This window comes from Anneissia japonica, unplaced genomic scaffold, assembly GCF_011630105.1.
Source record: "Anneissia japonica isolate Jap-2015-1 unplaced genomic scaffold, ASM1163010v1 scaffold6030_len697274_cov183, whole genome shotgun sequence".
Lineage (NCBI taxonomy): Eukaryota > Metazoa > Echinodermata > Crinoidea > Comatulida > Comatulidae > Anneissia > Anneissia japonica.
In genome coordinates, this window is record NW_022721381.1 from 56,448 (window position 1) to 74,975 (window position 18,528).

Genomic DNA, 18,528 nt, shown 5'->3' on the forward strand with positions numbered 1-18,528 from the left:
TTGGCAATGGCAAAAACAATTAAGCTTACACTAGATGGCATACCATACAAATACAACAAAACTTTCCAGGAGGATGGATCATGCCTCGTCTGGAGTCAGGAGTAGGCCTAGCCTAGACTAGTAGAGGCTTGGCGTATTTTTAAGTTCTTACTTACAGAGGCCTACCTTTTTAACAATATTCTACCCTAAAGGCCTAAATCTGTGTAGCAGCTAGCGGTGAGCAAGGTTCCTATAGCCTACGGTTATCAGTCCATGTCGTTCTCAGCAGGCCAGAACTATACTAACTGTTTTAATTCAAGTATAAGTAGCAAAAAGGGAGCTGGTTCTTGTTCTAGTCGAGACATCCGCATCTTCAATTTTGAAAGTTTACCAAGATTGATTAATATGCATGAAGTTAGCCAGTCACGTGATTTACAAAATCAGTCATGCATACGATATCCCACATCAAATTTGATGTGGGAAATCGTACGCATGAATTGTTTGCCCAGGCCCTAATTCGAAAAAAAAGAAATCGAGTATGGGACGCCAATTAAATTAGGTATGGCGCGCACTAAGTGCAATAAAGAGTGAGTAACCTAAAATTAGGGCCTGGAACCCAGGCTAATCAGTGACCTATTTAATCTGTAGGGGGACAAACATAGATCAACCAATTTATGTACTCATGTAGGAAAAATATCTCTTTATAGACACATTCAAAAATTTTAAATATTGTATTCATATCTTGAAAGAATTTCATTTAGCTTCAGGAATTGTATAGATGGCAAATTTTCGTTTTTGTAAAGCTAAAATAGTAACGGAGTACTTACTCAGAACTTTTCGATTGCTAGCAGAGAACTTTATCAACTGACAGCTAGGTGTTATTTAGCTTGGTCATGACGTCATCTGTTGAGGATGTCGTACACCTCCTCCGGATGTAGGTCAAAGGTTGTGCAGGGCCCGGCTTGTTATGGATTCTATAAGATCATTGGACAGATGAGAGAGTTCATGTGCTCCTTGATCCCTGTTCATGATTTTTTCTTTGTTGCGCCTTATATACAAGGACTTTCTGATCTGCCTATCTTTCTGTTTGGGTTCTTTTGCTTGTATGTTTACCTACCAGTTTGGTACGTGATTGTGATGTATGGCATGGTCTGTAATAGCTGGTTTTTGTACGACGTCATTAACAGATGACGTCATGACCAAGCTAAATAACACCTAGCTGTCAGTTGATAAAGATCTCTGATAGGGATCGAAACGTTCTGAGTAAGTACTCCGTTTCCATTTTAGCTTTACAAAAATGAAAATGTGCCATCTATTGTATTCATATGCTGAAGATTATTTATTATCAACATCATTTTTTTTTCTCTATAGGCAAGTTCCAAAATTGAATTGCTGGAAAAAACATTAGCTGAGCAGAAGGAGAGACATGAAGTTACCACATCACAACTAACCAAAGCCCTGGAGGTTGTTCAATGTTGCTTACTATTTTGTCACTTTTTTAAACTATCATGGGCTTACTTATCTGTCTTTCCTTTATTTTATTTTAGATATCTTCTGATTGTCTTCCTCTTGTCATTCTTCCTTCTCATTCTGCTGTCAGTCTTCTGTGGTGGTGGTTCTCAAAATCATTATATTATTCTACTCTCATTCATTTCATATTTCTTTCTTCCTTCAGCATTTTTTGTTTAGATCATGCATTCTCTTCTGTCTTCTTCCCGTTTTCTTTGGTTTACCAATCACAGGCAGTGCGCTGTTAGCCTGCACTTTGCCAGTAATTCAACATTGTAAACAGAATATGACTTTGCTTTTAGAAGGCGATGTGTGCTGTTGTGCTCTGTAGGGCCAGTTGATCTGGGCTTAAAAGAGAACTAGCAAAATGATTTTTCGTTCTAGAGAGGATTTTTGATATGCCATTAATAATAGAATCAACCTTAAAATCGTTTTTTGGCTATTTTTTTATGAAGTTATAGACGATTATATACGATTTTACCATGACGTCACTGGCGAAAAAGTAACAAAAGATTGTGTAATTAGTGCCGCGTAGGGTATCCATCGCGTAGGGTATCCGCCGCGTACGATCATTGCGTGCATGCTGTAACAATCACAATTTACAGCCATGGTTACAGCATACACGCAAAGATCGTACGCAGCGGATACCCTACGCGGCGCTATTTACACGATCTTTTGTTACTTTTTCGCCAGTGACGTCATAGTAAAATCGTATATAATCGCCTATAACTTCATTAAAAAAAGGCCAGAAAACGATTTTAAGGTTGATTCTATTATTAATGACATATCAAAAATAGTCTCTAGAACAAAAAATCATTTTGCTAGTTCTCTTTTAAGCCCAGATCAACTGCAATGCGTGCAAAAAATTTTTAAGAGAATCTTGCCCATGGGCAGAGCAGGCTGAATTTGCCTAACCCCACCATTTACAACTTACACTGCCTGTGATTGATATAGTATACTTCACTTGCTACTTATTTACTATTGTTGCTAACTAGCCTTCTCATTTCAATGACACTTTGACATCATTTACAATATGATACAGCTTTTGTAATAAAAGAGACCTATCAATTTATGTCTTACATAACTTCAAATGTTAAAGTTTAAATTTTCTGAAATTTGTATTATAGGAGGCTAGTCAGAATAGCATGATGGATCTAGAAATGGCAGACTATGAGAGAACTGTTGAAAGTCTTAACTTGACGATACAGGAGAAGGAGTCAAAGGTCATTGACATGTCAACCGAGATAGCACGACTGGAGAAAAGGATCGAGAGTATGCAGAAAGAGCTTGGTGAGTAAAAGCACTCATTTCAGCACGCCTTTAAAGTTGGCACATTCAAACTAAAAATTTAAAATCTAATTTGTGAATACTTAACAGAATAATCTACTAATTGCCTTTGTTCCTCTAAGAACACCCCTACAACAAAAATAAAACTGTCCGATTCGTCCTAGCATGTTTATACTGCGCACACACGCCCAAGAGTCGTCCTCATTTTTGTGTTGGGAAATTAAAAATCTACGTGGCTTCATGTATACTAAATTCAGACCTCCAGGTCTTCAGGATTGCACTGGAGTCTCAATGATGTTTGGTTCATCTTCCAGTGACTAGAAAACTCATCATTTTCTGCAAGAATTAGAATTCCTCAAAGATTTCTTGGGAATTTATCAAATTTTCTCAACTAGGGCCTAAAGTTTTTCCATTCTTATGTTGACAGTAAGGCAGACATATTGTCTATCAATCTTTTGGTGCAGCAATAGCATATTAACCAGGACCCAAACCACCCAAGCATCTTTCTTTTCATAATTAATGCTGTGATATTAATTTTAATTAGTGCATGTGTCATTCTGACCCCTATGACAAATTTTCCAGGACTTGGAAGAACAACTTGTTGTGCCATTGCTTAAACTAATATGAGCTTAATTTCTTTTTTTACAGAAGTAACCGATAACCAACGTACTCAAGCTGACGAGCGAGCAAATAAACTCAAGTCTATGTTAGTTAAAACAAAGAAAGATCTTTCAGAATCGAAGAAAGTGGTAGGATTTGAAAATCAACTCATCTTACACCCACAACTGTATCACCCCAACTTTTTATCACACTCCCCACTTTACCAATGATCTCCTCACATTCTCATCTTCCTCCCCACTTTCTCATCGTGTTCTTTATCAACCCATCCCCATGTCATTACCCTTGGATATGCCCCGAGTGCAACAAAGAAATTAATAGGCCTCTTATGGTAATTAGATCAGTGCCCTTCTGAATATCATCTTAAAGATCAGCCACCCAATCACTAGAGTCATTTTGTGAACTACATGGCCTTGGTAATACTAGTAGTGCCATATTAGACACCCACCTTGAATTTTGAACTGTGAGGTTATTAAATTCTACTTGGTTTGAATCATTAATTGATATATGTACCAAATAGTATAGAACTGGAAGAGGTCCGACTATCGAGGTTTCATTGGAACGCAATCCTATCTCAAAAAAATTACTACCACAGACAATAGGGGTGTCCTTCAATAGAACGTAAAAGGCATTTGTACATGGGGCACCCCATCTTTTTACCTTTTCATTGCGTGTATAAAAAGTCAGGGCAGTCGGAACTCTTTGAAATTCTATACTCTGTGTAAGTACCTAATTAATTTTTACTGTCAGATCTTGATTTTTTTTATGTCTGCTGCCCTCATACAGTTGTCTTGTTCAATGATTTTTTAGGAAAATGATCAAAGAAGTAGTGAAGCAGCACTGCAGGGTCAACTTGAGGCCATGACACAGAGTCAAGAGGAGTTGAAAGTTCAAATTGCAGGGATCATGTCAGAAAACGTGAAGCTCCAAGACCAGGTAAAATACTTGGTTAACATGGTAGATTTGCTCCGACAGAGCTATTATTTAAAATTTTTCTTTTTAATTAAGATTAAAACATAAACCTTAAAAATGTTAGTAATTAAAGAACTTTAATGATGTTTTTCCCCCATTTTGTTTTTAATTCTAAAGTTGAAAACTTCAAGTAATGCTAATGTAAGAACTATCAGTCGTTTGGAAAACAAAATCTCAGCCTTAAAAGAGGATTTAGAAACATCACGGATGGAGCATATCGCCTGCCAGGAAGAATATGAAGGCTATAAGGTATGGAAAATAGTAGAAAGATACCAATGAAGGTTAATTTTCTAAATTTGTGGGTGGTAATTGTTCTGTACACTTGGGGAATCCCCACACTGGCAGAATCCTCACTCTTCTTTTTTATATGGAGTTGCGTAGCCATCTCAGGTGAGCCTTAAAGCATAGAGAACCAATGGATTGATTGTTTCTTCTGAAGGACTGTACACTAATGTAACTTGCATTTTAGCCCTCGCGCTGAAACAGCAGCGGTGGAATTGAGTCAGAGGCCGAAGGATCCTCATGGTTCAGGAGATGTACAGAAGCTACCACCAGTTTTGCTGACTGAGTTATAGTGCTCTGCTATAAGAACATTGTTGGAGCACATAGCTCAGTTGGCTGAACTGTGTCCACTGAACTGTGGAGATCTCTTGAGTCTTCAGTTCAATTTCCATCGCTGCACTCCTTAAATTTCAGCTGGAGGGATGAAAAGCCTGTTTCAAGAAGCGCTTTTAAATGAGACGTTTAAGCTGTTAGTCCTGTGTGCAAAATGGCTTATGTGCACGTTAAAGAACACAGTACACTCTTCGGAAAAGAGTAGGGGATTGTCTCATGGTGCTCTGCCCAAATTCACCACCAGTAGGGTCCCACTGTAAATGAGTCTTAGTACTTACAGGTGTCACACCAAAGAAATTCAATCCAATCCATGGTCTTACCATATTCTATTTGCTCAGTTTATTAAACTGGTTGTAGCAACTGGATTGGGTTAGATTGGATTGGATTTATTCCCTGTAAACATCAAGGATAACCTACAAAAATATATCCAATCCTTTCCAAGGGCTTTGCTTGCTGTTTGCCATAAAATAAGTTTATATAAATAAACATTCTAATTAGATAATTAATAAGTTAATTTTTGCCATGTGACGAATTATGAATTCCTTTCATAGGCCAGAGTACATACGGTTCTAAAGCAGCAGAAGAGCCGTGAAGCATCACATGCGAGTCTGGAGGCAGAGAGGGAAGATAAGGAGCGGTTAACACAGGTCATCCAGCAACTGAAGGAAAAGCTTCAAGAAACAAAGTAAGAATGATGAACTGGTTTCCTAGTGGATCAAATGATAATTGAGGCTGAGCCTGCATTCTGGTTTGATATCACTTAAACGTTATTTAGTCAGTTACCTGGAAAGTCCTAAACATTTTAATCATTTATTTCTGTTCCATTTCATATCACCTTTAAAGTAAAATAGGTACATTATTACATATTTAAGATTAAGGCTATATTACCATATTTATTCAAATAGCTTTGAATAAACGCCCCCTCAAAAGTCTCATTTGGATAAACGCCTCCCTTGAATAGCTGCCCCGTTTATTTTTTCCTTGCATAAATGCCCCTAAATGATTAAATAAAACTTATGGAAGCAACATCATTCTCAACATTATTTTCTTAATGTTCTACTCCAGTAGAATTACATTTTTTCTAACCTGGCTGGGATCATTATGTTTTCATCAACGCAGTAACATAATTTGATGGTAATTGTGTGTAGTAGTTTCACATTTACAGTGAAATTAAGAGGCATTTATTTGAGTATATACGTATCCATTTTACACTAAAAAATAAATGAACACCTCCCTCGAATAAACACCTTCCTCGAATAAACGCCCGACAAAAACCCTTCTCAACAATAAATGCACTGGGGCGTTTATTCAAATGTATACGGTAAGCATACAATTACAATAAAATTCTCTTACTTTATTTGTTATTGTCATTGCTGTTGCCTCCAGTAGCATCACTTAATGTTTGTATTTGACCCATAGCGATAAATTCAAATCAGCCAATGAGGAGCTTGAGGCCCTTCAGGATGAGCATGATCGGTTGCTACAGCGCCACAGTGACATGGTAACTGACATGCAGTACAAGGAAAGAGTTTGGAAAGAAAGGCAAGTCCAAAGTAATAGTTGCATTAGATGTGGGAGTGAAGAACTATATCTTATAGAATGATAATAAATTAAAATGATCCAGTAGAATTGTAATATGAGGTAATTAAATGATTCAATAGAAGTATAAAATGAAATATAGAAAGGATTCAGTAGGAGTATAAAATGAAAAATATAAAGGATTCAGTAGAGGTATAAAATAAAATATAGATATCCAGTAGAAATGTAATGATGTAGAATTGACAAGTAAAAGTGTAAAAGGTATAGAGAACATCAATGAGATGTGTACTGTATAATGAAATGTAGAAAGTTGCAAGAATGGTCTAGTAAAAGAAAATGATTCATAAAGAGGATCCAGTAAAGGTAAGGTAAGTAATGGAATAGATCTATTAAAAGATAATTTAATTTATGGAGTTTTACAATGCAGATAAGGATTACTTGAGCTAATTTTGTTAGAAATTGCCTATAAAATGTGTTTATTTGATTGCTTAGAGTTGAGAAGCTGCGTGTTGAGAGTCAATGTACCTTACAGGAACAGACAGAAACCATTAAGCAGATGGGTCATCAAAATGAATCCATTACTCAAACATTCAAGGTAATGCTTTTTTAAAAATGTTTTATCTGTCTATAAGCCCACCAAATGCAGTTGATAGTAATAGTCTCCAGCATCCCTACTGGATGAAGGTTAATGCATTTTAAAGCCAGGCTCCAGAGAAAAAAAAGCGCATAATCATTCTGCTGTATGTTAAACTCGAGTTGCAACTAAAAGCCTATCTACTTACATCAACACTGAAGAAAAGAGAAAGGGCCCTTTAAACAGTGGTTAAATACATTATATTTTGCAGGAAGTCACCTTGCATTGTCCCCTGTATCTCTGTTTAGTTTTATTACAAATTTGGAAGAACTTGGCAAGACATTTGTCTATACAAAAATGTTATTTATCTCTATCTGCCTGTCTATCTATCTACCTGTCATTTATCATCTAATCAATCTTTCAATCAATCCATCAATCAATAGAATTACCATTTAGTCATTCAGTCTATCATTTAATCCATCAATTATTCTATTAGTTAGTTAATTAATTCAAATATGCTATCAATAAATTAACCATTAACCAATTAGGGCTTGCCATGCCAAAACCAACACCATTGACAAAAACCTGAAAATTGACCTTTAAATATATTCATATTCTCCACATTATAAACTTTAAAATGATGGGTCATTTACTGGAATTGACTTATTATTGCCAAAGTTATGAGCAAAAGTATTACAGCTTCTCTGTACTAAAGTATACAACACTGCCACATTCTTATGCTAATTACTAATATTAGCGACGTTACACTGGTTTCGGGATGGCAAGCCTCTATTATTAATCAATCAGTTAATTTATCAAGAATTTATGGGTTTTGGAAATTAAATATTCAACTTTGCAACAAAATAAAATATAAATCACATACAAAATATAAATTAATTTAAAATAAAATCATTTCAAGTGTGTAGTATAAGATTTTGGATCCGTTTCCAGAAAGGTTTAAAATTTCTTTCTACCAATAGTTCATAAGAATTGCTTTAAAATTTTAGGATGAGATTAGGAGGATTCAGGAGGAACACAGTCGGACTATGCGGGGTCTACAGGAACAGATTGAAAGCCAAGAGAACCAGATGTACAGGATGCAGAAGGAACAGCAGCAGATGCAGCAGCAGCAGGCAGTGATGGCAAGACCAGTGAAGGACAACCAGGATATGATGATAGGTCCACGACCAGAGGAAAGAGAACAAGGAGAGGTACATTATAATTACCCCAGGAATTTCCACCCCCTCACCCATTGGCACCCATCCTGACACCCATTGGCACCACCACTAATCATCTTCACATTCTTCTCATCATCAACAATATCATGATCATCATCATTTTTACTATTATCATCTTATCTTCACCATTATTCATTATTATCATCAACATTGTTACCATCATCATTATCAACATCATCACCATCATCATCATCATCACCATCACCATCTTCATCATCATAATCAACATTATCATCACCGCTATTCATCATCAGCATCATCGTCACAATTATCATCAATACCATCAACATTATCATCATCCTCATAATCAACATCATCATCCTCATAATCGCAACCATTATCATTTTCATCATCATCATCAAAATTTTCGCCATTATTGATCATCAATTCGTTTTACCTATTTTTTATGTATTCATCACATCAAAATATTTGATTGGGTTTATTGTGTTTTTCGCAGGGAATGGAGCATCCAGAAAGTGAGCCCTCTACACTCCACATCCCATCAACGCCTACAACTCCCATGATGCCATTTGCTCAGCTTTTGAGCACAAACAGTGATGATCATCTCAGCATCAGCGAGAGTTCAACGGCAGAAGAGGATAACTTACGACAGCAGCTAAACACAACCCTCAAACGGGTTGAACACTTTACTGAGGTCAGTGGTCATGTAGGAACATTTAATATTTACTTTTAGGCAGTGGCTATTGTGACACCAATCTAAAACCAACCCTTAATTCTGATTAATTGTTGCATTTGTTGATTGGATTAGACATTAACATCAAATCAGATTTTGGAATTGGTTTAGGCTGGTGTAATAATAGCCACTGCCTTATTTTTATTGTATTGTTTAATTGATTTAAGTATTTAACAAGATTATGAATTGTAGACTTGCATTTCTCATTGTCTTGTAAAGATAGAAAAAATTAAAAAAATTATTTCTTTTATGGAGAGATGAGAATAAACTTTGTAGACTAAGAAAGGATGAAGAAAACATAAGAAAAGCTGTTGAATATATCAACGATATGTGTATATAACTAAGGTGTTTAATCAGATTTGGAATAATTCCACGCATCCATGCAGGTCCATAGCATCAGTCGCTTTCTTTTGTAAATTAAATAAGATTTTAAATGATTCTTTGCAACTATTAAATGAGTTATACTTTGTAAACAGGTCATGTAATCTACATTCTCTTAAATGAGTAACAGGTAAATGCAAGGAATTGTCCTCCCCTCATATACTAACCTCACCATGTTAGTTTATATGCATATTTATTTTTTTATTTTTATAAGATGTAATTGTCTGTTGAGTATTTTTATGTATGTAATGTTACCTTGTTTAGCAGACTTTATTTTTGAAAAATCGTCAGATTAGTGTGGAAAAATATTAAGATTACTGTATATATTATTTTTTAATGTAGCAAATTAGTTTTGAAAAAATATCTATGTGGAAAAAAAAATATAATTTTTTGTTATTAACAAAATGTAATGTGTTAGCTAAAAAAAAAATAAATAGTGCCCTCAGGCCTTCTCCCGAGATGTTTCACATGGTCGTAAATAAAGTGATATGCGATGTACATGGTTCAGTAATCAGATTCATAAATGTTTTGTAATCATATAATTATGAAGAGGGAATACAAATTCCTTAGAGGAATTTTTGGTAGCAGTGGACATGATAAAAACATTTCATTTATTTTAAAAATTCAGCAACAGCTGTCCAAAATTATAAAATTTATTTCCATTTGAAATTATCCTGATTGGTAACAGGCTTGCAAAACTAGGTATAATAAAAGTCTTGACTTATGTGGATATTAATTTACACTGAGGCATCAATAAATTTTAATAATGCCATGATTGGAATTTTTTTTAGTCTTAAAATTTCTGATGAAATGCTGCCCTCTTGTGTTCTATTATGATTTGATATACTTTTGTTTAGTTGACCCTACCACCCTAGTGCCAATCTATTGTAAAAATTTCTATCATTAAAATGGCAGCAAAATCTTAAATGAATAATTTAAATTTAATATTAATTATTTATTATTATAAATTATAAAGGATTTGTATGTCATTTCCACAGATGCACAAACTTGTCCCCAAATGAAATCTTAATCTTAAGTTTTTTTAAATAGTAACATAAACAGATTGGAAATGCCAGTTGTCAGGTTAAAATGTTAATAATTTAAATCAGATTTCAGATGAAATTGTGATCAGTGATGTACAGTGTATGCAAATATCTCCTAGTTGAGTAGGTCAAAGTTGACACATGCTGAGATTATGATCATATGATACAGTGACAGCTACCATAAATCAATAAATACATTTTTGTTTACTAAGAATTTTTTATTTAACTTTAATATATATCTTATGTATTTATGATTCTTCAGTACAAAAAGGTACAACAAATATCAAAATTTATATTTTTACAATAAAGTTGACTGTTCCTTGTATTGTAATACTGTAATAATATCCAAAAATTACCTTTTATTATATTATATTGATATAATTTGTGTATCACACCATTTACCTCATAATGCCTCATTTTGTGGAGAGACCACATATTATCATCAGTATCATAAAAATAAAAAATGTAAATCCTTGCTGAGCCACTAGGGCGCCCTCATAACCACACCCATTTCCGGATTGTGGGCCTCCAGTTTATCCCCAGTTTCAAGTAGCGTGAAGCGGATGAGATGTGTTGTTCCCCCGGGCGGGAGGCCAGTCCACCGCAGGTTACTCCCAGTAACTTGCTGGTACCCATTGATACAACTGATTTTAAACGACAGTTTGAGAAGACAAGAATGGCTAGCAGAGGGCCACCACTGGCCTACCAGCCTCTTGCACCACTCATTTAGAGTGGAATACGGTGAGTTAACTGGTTAGACTGAAGCAATGCAGATTATGTGTATTGTTCAAGGACACAAGCAAATACACAGTGCAGGATTGAAATCCCGAACTCAAGGTTGGGAAACCAAACCGTTTCCACTGTGTCACAAATATAATCAGCTAAAACTAAATAGTAAATCAGCAAAAACTGATAAAACTAATAGTAATAAAACTTGGTGTCCAGGATGGGCTTCACCTGGTGATGCCAGTAAGCATGCTGGAAGCTTGTTAGACTGTATGCATTTTTCTGGTATCTTCCTTTTTGTTCTGTTCCGTTTAAGTGAGCAATTTGAACAGTGTTATACTTGTTTTTTTGTAACAATATTATGAACCAGCAATAGTCATGAACCAGTGAGCTTTCACTTGGGCTTCAAAGTGCTGGTAAACGGAGTGGTAATGTTTGTGCCTCTGCTTTTTGTTAATTCACAGGATATTTACTTGTTTAGTTTTCCAAACTTTTCTTTTTTCGCTCTTTATTTTCTCAACCACCATAAGCATTTCTTCAAATAGATATGCACGCTATACAAATCTTATTTATTATTATTATCATTGTAATTGTTTTATTAATTATAAAATTTATTTTAATTATTATCAATTATATTATCATTATTGTATATTTATATACAGTATTATTTTCAAGTTTTGGGTGATTAGCTACTTAAATTTAATCATTATAACAGAGCTAGATATTCATTGAGGGAATAATTGTATTTTGATATGTCCAGATTTTTTTTTGTTTATTTGTTTATTTGTTTATGAATTTATAGACAAATATCTTACAGAAAATCAACCTGTGATAATAAAAAAACCACATTCCCCCGAGAAGTAATAAGTAGGACATGAGGTAAAGAGTTAACTGCAGAGTGTGTCCAATCGACATATAGTGTTGCTTCTCTTAATTGCTGTATCAGAATTGTCAATATGATATCGATGCCGTTGTCAAGGAGAAATAATCTGTATTAGTTGTCGAATATTCAAACCGGGTTTATTTACTAACACTGTCATCGGAGGCATAATCGTTTTTGGCATATTAGTTATAGTTGAAGCAATGAACCGGTCATTATATGCCATCCGGCATTCATTTCATCTCGTATTCTGTTCAAATTTTTTGAGTCAAATTTTTGTAGTTTACTTACCAGCAATTGACGTTAATAACCATTGAGAGATACGTAAGGAAACTTGCGATGAGGCTTATTTCTTGTTACAAGATTTCGCTCGTACTTATCTTGTTGGATCAAGTGTGCAGGCTGTGTCGTCATATTTATTGCGAGATGAGTTATTCAACTTAAACATTTAGACCTACTTTCGTCTAACTTCATGCTCAAAGACTAACAGCCTATGTTAAGCTACAGTGTTAAACTTAAACAGTAAAATTCACTATCTTAATTGCTTACTATAATTCACATCAATTTTTTTTATGTGTGTGGTTGTGGAACACCTACGCACATCTGTCATCTGGATCCACATGTTTCATAAAGTTGTTAAAGTTAAAGATCTATTCAGCAGCTTTTTAGAGCATAGTTTCTAACACACTTAAATTTAGATTTATCAAAAGTTTGAGTGCGTAGGCGTACAAAATCTCTTCTGGTTAATTGACATGCACCATCTTTATCTCTTTATTACTCGATCTATGAGAGTTAATTTGAATTGTCACCTACTGTTACCTCCTTCGCATTGAATATCAGTCAATGATTCAGAAACAGTTCAAAGGTCGTTGTTCGAATCCACAGCCAATCTTGCTTAAATAATTCGATATATTTCATGGTAATTGTAGCATTTGTTTGACGTTAGCAGCTTGCAACTGACATAGATTGACAGGAAATCTCATTTAGTATCATTCCAAATGTCCCTGCTAATTTTGGTGACACAAACCAATGGCGGACTAAAGGTGTGTGTGGGGGAGGGGGGAGGTTGCTGGCCAAACAATGCAACATCACCATAAACATATGACGTTCAGTTACTCCAGCTGTTGTTTGTCACCCAACATGAGTGGTGAATCCAGGAATTCAAAATAGAATAGTCCTGGTACTGTTACATACTACATTAGCAGCACCATAGTTAGTGGGGGGGGGGGGGTAGAGATTACAAAATTTCAAGGCTATGGCACCCCTAGTTGGCTGGAAATAGCACTCTCAGACTCAATTTTGAATATAATTTTCTCTTTTTTTCAACATTTTTTTTTTAATTTTCAGAATCTTAGGGGGATTATAACACATAGCATCACGGCCTTCCATATTCTTTCCCCTTGATGCATTTCCCATCTCATTCATTTATTTTTTTCAGTCTTGCACTTTCTTATTAATATAATCCAATTCTAACCATTCTTTTCTTTCTAATCAACGTTGCGCACTCGGCATCTGTTTATGTGGTCACTGAGAAGCTCTTACATCCTTAATTTTAATCTTCTTGGTCTACTGTGATAAAATCTGGAAATGCAATTTAATTTTGTGTGTGATTTATTTCGTGGTTTATATTTTATGCTGATTTGTTGATTTCATTTTAATCTGAAGATATTATTTACAGTTACAAATTAACAAGTACTTATTTATTCTTGCTATACAAAATTCACTAAATTACCTAATTTATAAAAATAGTACTATAAAAATAAATATATGAATATATAAAGATTCACATTAAAATTATTAACATATTTGGCAATATTGAAATTATAAAAAAAACTTTTAACAGATGACTGAACATTTTAAAGTTTTTTTTTTTGTTTCTGTTTTTTTTTTTTTTTTTTTTTATTTTGTCTATTGTTAATTATTTCCTCTCCTTAAATGTTAGTTTTATCTCATAAAAATCATTATGTGCTATATGTATATAGACAACAATTACACAAACAAAACTTATATATAAGGTCCCTTATATACATTTCTTTCCAGCAGTATTTTTTAAGATTGTCCCTTATTTATATAGCAAGAAGAAAGTATTGGAATCTGACTCTGCAACATTATCATTGATTTTCCGATAGGTCTCTTGGTTTTCATGTTGTCTTCTGGGAATTATTGACTAAGATCTAGACACATTATCGAAACTCAAATATAGAATGTACGCTGGAGACAGTCCAACATATATGTTTTAGACAAAGAAAATATAATATTATACAGCTTAATTGAAAGATTTTAATTTCACATAAATAATTATATCACAAGGAAACAGTTACGGTATATAATATGACTTAGTATTTTAATTTATATATTACTTACAGGGCCGGATCCAGAGATATCCGAAAGTGGGGGGCTATGGCACCCCTAGTTGGCTGGAAATAGCACTCTCAGACTCAATTTTGAATATAGTTTTCTCTTTTTTTCAACATTTTTTATTTTATTTTCAGAATCTTAGGGGGATTATAACACATAGCATCAAGGCCTTCCATATTCTTTCCCCTTGTTGCATTTCCCATCTCATTCATTTATTTTTTTCTTCAGTCTTGCACTTTCTTATTAATATAATCCAATTCTAACCATTCTTTCCTTTCTAATCAACGTTGCCTACTCGGCATCTGTTTATGTGGTCACTGAGAAGCTCTTACGTCCTTAATTTTAATCTTTTTGGTCTACTGTGATAAAATCTGGAAATGCAATTTAATTTTATGTGTGATTTATTTCGTGGTTTATATTTTATGCTGATTTGTTGATTTCATTTTAATCTGAAGATATTATTTACAGTTACAAATTAACAAGTACTTATTTATTCTTGCTATACAAAATTCACTAAATTACCTAATTTATAAAAATAGTACTATAAAAATAAATATATGAATATATAAAGATTCACATTAAAAATATTAACATATTTGGCAATATTGAAATTATAAAAAACAACTTTTAACAGATGACTGAACATTTTAAAGTTTTTTTTTGTTTCTGTTTTTTTTTTGTCTATTGTTAATTATTTCCTCTCCTTAAATGTTAGTTTTATCACATAAAAATTATTATGTGCTATATGTATATAGACAACAATTACACAAACAAAGCTTATATATAAGATCCCTTATATACATTTCTTTCCAGCAGTATTTTTTAAGATTGTCCCTTATTTATATAGCAAGAAGAAAGTATTGGAATCTGACTCTGCAACATTATCATTGATTTTCCGATAGGTCTCTTGGTTTTCATGTTGTCTTCTGGGAATTATTGACTAAGATCTAGACACATTATCGAAACTCACATATGAAATGTACGCTGGAGACAGTCCAACATATATGTTTTAGACAAAGAAAATATAATATTATACAGCTTAACTGAAAGATTTTAATTTCACATGAATAATTATATCACAAGGAAACAGTTAAGGTATATAATATCACTTAGTATTTTAATTTATATATTACTTACAAGGCCGGATCCAGAGATATCCGAAAGTGGGGGAAGAAAGGAACAACACTACCCTAGGGAGTCCTGGGCATGCCCCTTGCAAAATTATTGTTTTCTAGACACCCGAAAATAATCTCTGAGGCATTTTGAGCGATCAATTATTTCTTTTTCTTTCTTTCCTTTTTTTTCTTAAAACTTTCCAAAAGGGGGAGGGGCTGGGGCAAGCCTACTGCCCCCCACTCCCAAATCTGCCCCTGATTTATAGCCCCAAAATTTTATGTTTGCATGTATATTATAATATCATTCTAGCAAAGCTGATTATGTAACATATAATAATGATAAGACTTAAAAAGCACACTTATCCACTGCACTTGAATCCATGTGACTGCGAGAACTGAATGTTCTCACATAATATTAATAATAATAATTCGGAATTTATATAGCGCCTCACGTTAACACAAAAAAAAAAACCCAAATGTAAATGTGCAAATGTACTAAAAATTATCAAATAATTCTACGTCCTGCCGTCGTCGTGCAATAGCAAGCTCCGTAATATTAAAGGCCGTCTTGTACATAATGACAGGTGCTCAAGTAGGATGGAAAATATCAAAGTAAACAAATTAAGAATCCCAGGGTTGAGGAAGAAACTAATGGTCTCCAAAAAAAGTTAATGAAAATAAAATATCTTCCAGTGAAAATAAATACATTTTCTTTTTTTTTTTCAGTATTCTATTTGTATCTAATAGCAAATGGACATGGCGATAAGATTGTCTATTTCATGAATATTCTCCTTTTTTTTAACGTTTTTTCCAAAGTGTCATCAATAATTTACGTTTAATGTTTGTGTTTCATGAATGCTTTTACCGTACCTGGATAAAAAGAATATTGCCAACATTCTTTCAAGATAGATTACCCTGGATAATGTGTGCATTTTAACCACATTTAACCACATTACTGGTTTACCTTGAATATTAATGAACAAAATTTGTGAACATTTAAATAAATTCTTTCATTGATGCTTATTTCTTATAGGTCAAAATGTGAATTATCTTGTTAAAAATGATTATATAAGTATTATACAAATTTTCACATAACTGAAATAAAATGCAACTATTTATTATCTTAACTTTTTCATTAACTCATAACACCTTTCAACTATTATCTGAATAAAGAATAAAGAATGAAATGAAATAAATATTTTTATAGAATGTTTACAGTAACAGACTTTTTAAAGAACAGACTTCAATATACCATTTTTTTTGTTTTTAATTAGTGTTTATTGTTGTTTTTCAATATACAGTGCCTTTTTTAATATCTGTACTGTATACTGCATAGATTTTTCTATATGGTTTGCCAACAATTAAGCAGTTTCTGTACTGTAATTTTGCTTTTGCAAGACCAATAATTGTTCTGTATTGTCTATTACTTTTTTAAATACAAATCCCAAATTTTGAACTCTACCTTCCTTCTGTTTTTCAGATTACCAACGAGAACGAAGCAACAATTCTACGGCTAACCGAACAAGCAAAAGTATTGAAGGGTGAAATTCGTCGACTAGAACGTAATCAACAACGTGAAAATGCGATCTCTAATTTAGAATATCTGAAGAATATTGTCATCAAGGTGAGAAAATGTAGTCACTGTGATAAATTGATCCGTTGAAGAATTAACTAAATAGCACGGTGTCTCGAGTTCAGAAATTAACGTCGACAGATGCACTGAATTATTGATGATTATGATTGGTTGGTAGTTGTTACAAATACTGATTTGTGGTGAAGTGTTAAGGAAGGATAATAAATGAAAGAAATAATAGGAGCAGTTGAAGATGCTGCTTAAAGTATAACTATAATTGAGATAATTTGTGAGTGTGCTTGGATCATAAAGAAGTGATCATAAAAACATGTAAGAAATTGTGTTGCATGGTGTATAAATAATAGAATGATATATGAGACACTGAGAATGATTACAATTTGCATAGACGCCCTGTTATTAAAACTATGGGTCGCGACCCTAATTAATTTCGCCAAAATATTTTGTAGGGTCACCAGTGATATAAAATATAATAGTTTAGTACTCCATGATAGTTTGTCAATAAATGTTGCCTGGTAGGGTCTATCATTTTAATGACAATAGTTCAGCGTTAACCGACAAAGTGGTGGACAAATTTTGTGAGACACTGATTGAATAAATTAGGCCTTTCAAAACCCTAAATTTGTCTGAGCTTTCGTGGATCCCTCCTAGAGTATCATCACAACCACTGGCCCCACCCATTAATACCTTCCTGTAGCAGACATCACCCCTCCCAAATGTTGAGCAAATACTGGCGTCACTAATGGGGTGACTGTTAATCTGAAAGTATCATTAAAGAGTGCTGTGATTAAATATTCTTTTTCAGCTTCTTCATATAAAGTCGCCACATAACAACAGAGGTATAAACAACAATGATAAAATGTAAACAGTAAAAAAGGCTAGTGTTTAATAATACTGCAAATAATGATAATAATAATAACACTTTGTAATATTCATATAAATGAATACAGTACATGAAACATTAGAGAGTGTTTAGTTACCATTAGAAAATGTTGATTGATGACAAAATCATTCACCAAAGGTACTGTAGTATAACATATCATCACATTGATTGATTGTGTAATTGATTGTTTGACAGTTCTTGACACTGCCAGTTGGTGATGAACGTACACAATTGATACCTGTCATCTCAACGATGCTGAAACTCAGCGCAGATGAGAAAACAAAGTTGCAGACTATTGCTGAAGGTATGATAAACTTAACCAGGTTTTCATCTTCTCTTCATCATGTTTTTAATGAATTTCTATATATTTCATTGTCATGATAACTTTGCAGTACAGTACATTCACCAGAACATCACTGACATCATCATTAACATCATCACAGACATCAACATTTTCACCAACTTATCACCTTTCGGGCAAACCTTGACAGCACCTTTGCACCAACATTATCACCAATGTTATTAC

At 33.7% G+C, this 18,528-nt stretch overlaps 1 protein-coding gene across 2 annotated transcripts in view; it reads left to right on the plus strand.

The window, feature by feature from the left end:
- Positions 1 to 18,528, plus strand: part of LOC117111541 (GRIP and coiled-coil domain-containing protein 2-like) — a 40,015-nt gene that overhangs the window by 18,578 nt on the left and 2,909 nt on the right. For both annotated transcript variants that reach the window (XM_033254473.1, XM_033254474.1), the window contains exons 13-24: positions 1,351 to 1,443; positions 2,616 to 2,778; positions 3,424 to 3,524; positions 4,204 to 4,329; positions 4,483 to 4,614; positions 5,532 to 5,665; positions 6,400 to 6,522; positions 7,012 to 7,114; positions 8,101 to 8,304; positions 8,789 to 8,986; positions 17,009 to 17,152; positions 18,198 to 18,306. In XM_033254473.1, the coding sequence (XP_033110364.1) occupies positions 1,351 to 1,443; positions 2,616 to 2,778; positions 3,424 to 3,524; positions 4,204 to 4,329; positions 4,483 to 4,614; positions 5,532 to 5,665; positions 6,400 to 6,522; positions 7,012 to 7,114; positions 8,101 to 8,304; positions 8,789 to 8,986; positions 17,009 to 17,152; positions 18,198 to 18,306 (1,630 nt within the window). The remainder of the gene's footprint in view (positions 1 to 1,350; positions 1,444 to 2,615; positions 2,779 to 3,423; positions 3,525 to 4,203; positions 4,330 to 4,482; positions 4,615 to 5,531; positions 5,666 to 6,399; positions 6,523 to 7,011; positions 7,115 to 8,100; positions 8,305 to 8,788; positions 8,987 to 17,008; positions 17,153 to 18,197; positions 18,307 to 18,528) is intronic.